Source organism: Alosa sapidissima, chromosome 20, assembly GCF_018492685.1.
Source record: "Alosa sapidissima isolate fAloSap1 chromosome 20, fAloSap1.pri, whole genome shotgun sequence".
NCBI classification, from domain to species: Eukaryota; Metazoa; Chordata; class Actinopteri; order Clupeiformes; family Clupeidae; genus Alosa; species Alosa sapidissima.
This window is the reverse complement of record NC_055976.1, coordinates 31,489,985-31,497,484: the sequence shown is the minus strand read 5'-3', so window position 1 is coordinate 31,497,484 and position 7,500 is coordinate 31,489,985. Positions and strand designations below refer to the sequence as shown.

Genomic DNA, 7,500 nt, shown 5'->3' with positions numbered 1-7,500 from the left:
GGGAGGGGCCTGGAAGTCATCGAACAGAGCATCTATTAGAAAGTCCTGTTCTACATACACACACACAGACATGCACACACACACACACACACAGACACACAGACGCACACATACAGACGCACACACACACACAGACATGCACACACACGCACACACACACACACACACACACAGACATGCACACACATACACATACACACACACACACACACAGACATGCACACACATACACATACACACACACACACACACACACAGACATGCACACACACACACACACACACACACACACACACACACACACACACACACACACACACACAGACATGCACACACATACACACACACACACACACACACACACACACAGGGGCAGCCGTGGCCTACTGGTTAGCGCTTCGGACTAACCGGAGGGTTGGCGGTTCGACCCCCAACCAGTAGGCATGGCTGAAGTGCCCTTGAGCAAGGCACCTAACCCCTCACTGCTCTCCGAGTGCCGCTGTTGTTGCAGGCAGCTCACTGCGCCGGGATTAGTGTGTGCTTCACCTCACTGTGTGTACACTGTGTGCTGTGTGTGTTTCACTAATTCACGGATTGGGATAAATGCAGAGACCAAATTTCCCTCACGGGATCAAAAGAGTATATCTACTTGTACTTGTACACACACACCTCTCTCCTGCTCGGCCGTCTCACACAGTTCGGGCAGCTTAGTGGAGGAGATGCTGTTGTTCCGTATCAGCTTGTGTTCCTGCAAAACACACACAAGCTCCCGTTAGGGACAGTCTGATAGTCTGCATGCGTGTGTGTGTGTGTGTGTGTGTGTGTGTGTGTGTGTTTGAGTGTGTGTGTGTTTGAGTGAGTGTGACTGTGTGGCTGCGTGTATGTCTGTGTGTGTTAAATCAAATCTAATCTAAAGTGTGTGTGTGTGTGTGTGTGTGTGTGTGTGTGTGTGTGACTGTGTGTGTGTGTGACTGTGTGTGTGTGAGTGTGTGTGTGTGTGTGTGTGTGTGTGTGTGAGTGTGTGTGTGTGTGAGTGTGTGTGTGTGTGAGTGTGTGTATGTGTGTGTGTGTGTGTGTGTGTGTGTGTATGTGTGTGTATGTGTGAGTGTGTGTATGTGTGTGTGTGTGTGTGTGTTGCTGTATGTGTGTGTGTGTATATAGATAGATAGATAGATAGATAGATAGATAGATAGATACTTTATTGATCCCCAAGGGGAAATTAAAGCGTGTGTGTGTGTGTGTGTGTGTGTGAGTGTGTGTGTGTGTGACTGTGTGAGTGTGTGTGTGTGTGTGTGTATGTGTGTGTGTGTGTGTGTGTGTGTGACTGTGTGTATGTGTGTGTGTGTGTGTGAGTGTGTATGTGTGTGTGTGTGTGTGTGTGTGTGTGTGTGAGCCTCACCTCTCTGAGTTTGGATAGCTTCTGCAGGTTGACGGGTGGAACAGGGAAGTCCTTGTATCCCGACATCTTGCTGAAGGACGGGGCTGCGGCTGGCTCCTCCCCCTTGGGGGCGGGACTGTATGAGTCGTTGCGGAGGCTGAGCGTGCCCACCGTATCCCAGGAGACGGCGCGCATGAGTGGCGGGAAGGCCCCGATGGTCTTGATCTCCGCCGTGCATGGCGCCTGCTGCATGGGGGGGCGGGGGCACTGGCTTGGCCACGCCCGTGGCGGGCGTGGGGGCGGGGCTGTCGTCGGGCGTGGGGGCGGGCGTGGAGGCGGCCTTCTTCAGACCCCCCGTCTGGGCGTGGCGGGGGGAGAGCGTCCCCGAGGACACCTTCCTCTTCTCACTCGGACGCCACTCCACACGCCGCAAGGCCTTATGGGTATGTGGCAACAACAAGACATGAGTGTGTATGTTCTCTGCATCTGAAACAAAACTGCACATTTCAATAGACTAGAGAAAAAGAGCATAAGAAAAGAGTGATAGAGAGAGACAGAGAGAGAGAGAGAAGAGTTATGGAGAGAGAGAAGAGTTATGCAGAGAGAGTTATGGGTAGAGAGAGAGAGAGAGAAGAGTTATGGAGAGAGAGAAGAGTTATGCAGAGAGAGTTATGGGTAGAGAGAGAAGAGTTATGGAGAGAGAATAGAGTTATGGAGAGAGAGTTATGGGTAGAGAGAGAGAGAGAGAAGAGTTATGGAGAGAGAGAAGAGTTATGCAGAGAGAGTTATGGGTAGAGAGAGTAGAGTTATGGAGAGAGAGTTATGGGTAGAGAGAGAGAGAGAGAAGAGTTATGGAGAGAGAGTAGAGTTATGGAGAGAGAGTTATGGGTAGAGAGAGAGAGAGAGAAGAGTTATGGAGAGAGAGTTATGGGTAGAGAGAGAAGAGTTATGGAGAGAGAGTTATGGGTAGAGAGAGAAGAGTTAGAGAGAGTTATGGGTAGAGAGAGAAGAGTTATGGAGAGAGAGTTATGGGTAGAGAGAGAAGAGTTATGGAGAGAGAGTTATGGGTAGAGAGAGTAGAGTTATGGAGAGAGAGTAGAGTTATGGAGAGAGAGTTATGGGTAGAGAGAGTAGAGTTATGGAGAGAGAGTAGAGTTATGGAGAGAGAGTTATGGGGCCCTATCATGACATTCTAAAGTGCATCGTCACTCATCAAAAGTCTATTCAAATTTAGTAGGATGTCCAGTTCACATTGGGAGGGGTTTCGTTGTCAAAAGTGGAGCGCATGGCGCAACAAGGTGTTCCTAGGTCTTTTAATCAGTCATATGGGTGTGTTTGGGGCGTAACATCATTTAAACCAATGAGAATGACATCTGTCATTCCCTTTAACGGGGCAAAGCGCGATATGTCAAATAAATGCATCGGTATTTTGACATTCAACGGCGCATTTGAAGGAGGCTGCTTGCGATACCGTATGGAATAGTCATTCTTAAACCATGCTTTACTAAAACCTAGCATAGCCTTCACGCATTTGCACTCGTCTATTGGAACTCATTGGCAAAGTGAAACTAACTTCACCAAGGAGTCAGTCAACGACAAGACAGTTATATGCAGTTACTTTCACTATTGACTGACAATGGGTTACCACCGAAAACATAGGCTGGAAAAAGCAACACTTACCCTAATTTATGACTGAATAAAACAACATTTATCCTGCAGAGGAGTTGCTTATATCTCGTGACAGTGCGTCTTCAGCTGTGCTCCATACGTGTCTCTCGCCTCTCCCCTAATCACTTTTAACCGTCATTACCAATTTGTAAATGATGGTGAATAACTACTCATCATGAGATGTACAGTATTTCGTAATATCTTTATTCTAATTATGTTTCCCATTGTAATCGTGCAATTTGTAATGCTTTGCATGGACGTGCGCTGGTGTGCGTTCATGAATGATAGAAGGATGGTGCCTGCACCTGCCAATATGACTGGTGACATGCGCTCTTAAAATAGCATATGAACAACTCGCCATTGACTTCTGACCAGGTTTAGGTGGTGTATGATAGCGATTTTTAGACAACGCGCCAGGCCCCTCCCTATTGCCACACCCCTGGGCACAATGCTTAAAAAATAAACGTGCAAAATACCGAATTCAACTTCGCGTGGGTGAATAACGAACTTTACGCCATGTGCTGGTGCCCCAAAATACAGCCCATGGAGAGAGAGAGAGAGAGAGAGCGTTATGGGGAGAGAGAGAGAGAGAGAGAGAGAGAGAGAGAGCGTTATGGGGAGAGAGAGAGAGAGAGAGAGAGAGAGAGCGTTATGGCGAGAGAGAGAGTTATGGGGAGAGAGTAATGGAGAGAGAGAGAGTTATGGGGAGAGAGAGAGAGAGATTTTGATTTTTTAAGAACTTTATTTACAGACCAACTAAGGATATCAGTACAACCAATAAAATACAAATGAAAAAAGAACAACATAAATCGTCCCAGAAAGGGGTTACAAAAAAACCCCATAGGCCTACAATAGGCACCATCATGCTGAACAAATCATGAACCAGTCTCACAGCCCCTCTGGATTGTCCAAAACACACTTTCCTTCACAGTTCAAGCATGTACACAACTACATACATAGCGTATTCAAACAGTATTTCAGATAACAAAAAAACAACAAAACATAAGGAATACTTCCTTGAAAAGTATCACAGCATCATAAACCAGGGACAACGCAAGACAGTGCATTACACATGACACCGCACCTCGCCGGAAATAAATAAATAAACAATTCATGCAACCCCAAACAAATAAACAGGGAATTCAGCCAAAAGACTGACCCGTCTTGTGACCATGAATGAGCACTGTTTTTAATTTGCGAACAATGTTTTTCAGACGGTAAACTTCCCTTTGCTCAAAAGCCCCTTCCCTCATAAGATAGCAAGCATCGTTCACGAACTGTGCGGTATCATTAAAATAATTCTGGATTTGAACCCCCCTTTTCCCCTTAGTTTCAGCCAAGAACTTACTGATTTCTTCAGCACTATAAATTATAATCATGCTCTCGTTAAAAGAGGATGAACCACTGCTCGAATCAGTGGAGTAACCATCGCTTTCTGTACCACTGCAATTCGATTGTGACTCCCGTGTTACATGTTTCTTTACGTTTTTCTGACAACCGTCCAGACTACTCTTCCTTTTAGGCACTTTAAACACATGTGTTTCAACTTCCATCTCACCACTCACATTAGACTGTCCCGTGTGGCCTGAAGCAAGCCCAGCAAGGGAAGGTTTAGTGGGCTCACTCGCAACCGCGGGTGACCCCCCAAGCTCACTGTCAGGCACGGCAACATTTCCCGGTGGATCCGCCGCGTCAGACACAGCCGACTCCATCGTTACACCCACACTGGTTTCAGCTGAAGCGGACTCGACCACAAACGCTCCCACCTGTTCAGGCTCAGTTACCAGAGGCTCCGCGGCAGATACCACCGCCACAGACCTGGTCCGTTCAAGCCCGGCTGAGGCAGACTCCTCCACCTCAGGCCCAGCCCTTTGGGTTCCGGCCGCAGCAGACTCCTCTGCCACAGACCTGGTTCCCTCAGACTCATCTACGCCAGATGCCACCTCCACGGAAGCACCCGCCTCCACACCGCTTGTAGCAGGCACTTGCTCACCAACACCCTCCTCGTTATGCTCAGCCTTATGGGGACATACGCCAATGCGATGACCTATCCTACCGCAACCGAAACACCTCATGACTGTATCCGACGTTACAAAAACTGCATAGACACAGCCATCAATTCTAAATTTAAAAGTCAAATCAAGCGTGAAAGCTCACGACTCAGGAGTTCATTTTTTAGAAAAGGTGGCACATTAGAAATCAGTAACGAGCTCGCCACCAAGCACAACACCATGACAAACAATTTGGTTTGCTTTTTCCACAGTACTCAAAAAGAGAACAATCCCATTATTCATTCGAGAGGCCGACTTAATCTCGTCGTACCCCACTATCTCCCCAATAGCCAAACTGCAAACTTCAACACTGGCGTCAGAAACTACCTTGACTCCATGACGCCGTGTTAAGTTCTCAAACTCCATTGTAATGTTCTTGGAGACACCGCCACAACCAACTGAGAAGCTGCGTGCGGGCTCCGATAAATTTAGAGCAACCAATTGATCAGTAATGTTTTATCAACTAATAAGCAACAAAAACCCACCACTAAAACACGTACAAAGACACACAAAAGATAGAAATCGTAGAGAGCCACAGACGGCAACCATTCACACTCACACTCACCACGCACTCACTCGCACATGCGCTCTGAGAGAGAGAGAGAGAGAGAGAGAGAGAGAGAGAGTTATGGAGAGAGAGAGAGAGCGTTATGGGGAGAGAGAGAGAGAGAAAGAGAGTTATGGAGAGAGAGAGAGAGAGCATTATGGGGAGAGAGAGAGAGAGAGAGAGAGTTATGGAGAGAGAGAGACAGAGCGTTATGGGGAGAGAGAGAGTGAGAGAGAGAGAGAGTTATGGAGAGAGAGAGAGAGAGAGAGAGCGTTATGGGGGAGAGAGAGAGAGAGTTATGGAAAGAGAGAGAGAGTTATGGGGAGAGTTATGGAGAGAGAGAGAGTTATGGAGAGAGAGAGAGAGAGAGAGAGTTATGGGGAGAGTTATGGAGAGAGAGAGAGAGTTATGGAGAGAGAGAGAGAAAAGAGTGATTCAAGTGAGAGAGGAGTGGTGGTTCAATGGTGTGAGTGTGTTAATGTGTGTGTGTTAATGTGTGTGTGTGTGTGTGTTAATGTGTGTGTGTTAATGTGTGTGTGTGTTAATGTGTGTGTGTGTGTTAATGTGTGTGTGTGTGAGTGTGTGTGTGTTAATGTGTGTGTGTGTGAGTGTGTGTGTGTTAATGTGTGTGTGTTAATGTGTGTGTGTGTGAGTGTGTGTGTGTTAATGTGTGTGTGTTAATGTGTGTGTGTTAATGTGTGTGTGTGTGTGTGTGTGTGTGTTAATGTGTGTGTGTTAATGTGTGTGTGTGTGTGTTAATGTGTGTGTGTGTGTGTTAATGTGTGTGTGTGTGTGTGGTGTGTGTGTGTTAATGTGTGTGTGGTGTGTGTGTGTTAATGTGTGTGTGTGTGTGTGGTGTGTGTGTGTTAATGTGTGTGTGTGGTGTGTGTGTGTTAATGTGTGTGTGTGTGTGTGAGTGTGTGTGTGTTAATGTGTGTGTGTGTGTGTGGTGTGCCATGAGGTCAAGTGAAGCTCATTAAAAAGGCTAGAGAATGACCACTCAGAAAGAATATGGGCATGCAAATAAACTGCCCTGTTACAGCCTAGAATAATGTTTATTCCCAGGAAACACTCATTTCTGATTGGCTGGTGGGGTGACTATTAATTCTATATATCGGAACACCTATGCAGCAGATCAGAGGTGCGTTCAAATTTGGCAAACGTGGTAAGCATGTTCTCTTTGAACAGTTACATTTGAATGATTTGATGTTAACATTCCATTGTAACGGTAATGGCATTGTTGCCTTCGTCAAACTAACGTCCAGTAACACTGTATGTTCGCGGAGAACTACCTCCTCAGACTGTTTGCGATTGTTTACAAACGTTCGCCGAAATCTCAAGGCTAACGGAAAAGTGTTTGCAAACGTTCGCCTATGTTTGCGAATTTGAACGCACCTCAAGTCTCATCACCATTCCATATCAATGCTCTTTTGAGTGGTACCATAGTACTGTAAATGACAGTGGAGCCTGGAAACAACAATGGAATCAACTGTAAACAAGCTCACTGCCCACCGTTATCCCTGTCAGGAAGTTCTACAACAAACTAAACAAGTCGGCTTCTATTTAAACTGCACCACTTGTTTCCTTTGCGTGCTATAAAGGCACCACTACTTCCTGCATAGTGACCACCTGGGAATAAGTGGGAATAAGTGGAATAAGTGGGAATAAGTGGAATAAGTGGAATAAGTGGGAATATAAGTGGGAATATAAGTGGGAATAAGTGGGAATATAAGTGGGAATAAGTGGAATAAGTGGGAATATAAGTGGGAATAAGTGGAATAAGTGGGAATATAAGTGGAATAAGTGGGAATATAAGTGGGAATATAAGTGGAATAAGTGGGAATAAGTGGAATAAG

The 7,500-nt window shown here is 46.2% G+C and overlaps 1 protein-coding gene across 1 annotated transcript in view; it reads right to left on the bottom strand.

Moving 5' to 3' along the window:
* The window catches only part of mrvi1 (murine retrovirus integration site 1 homolog), a 189,063-nt gene that overhangs the window by 136,956 nt on the left and 44,607 nt on the right, over nt 1-7,500 (bottom strand). The window contains 4 exon segments of the mRNA XM_042073839.1: nt 1-9; nt 670-748; nt 1,400-1,642; nt 1,644-1,814. The exon segment at nt 1-9 is cut by the window's left edge and continues 118 nt beyond it. Coding sequence (XP_041929773.1) covers nt 1-9; nt 670-748; nt 1,400-1,642; nt 1,644-1,814 — 502 coding nt within the window.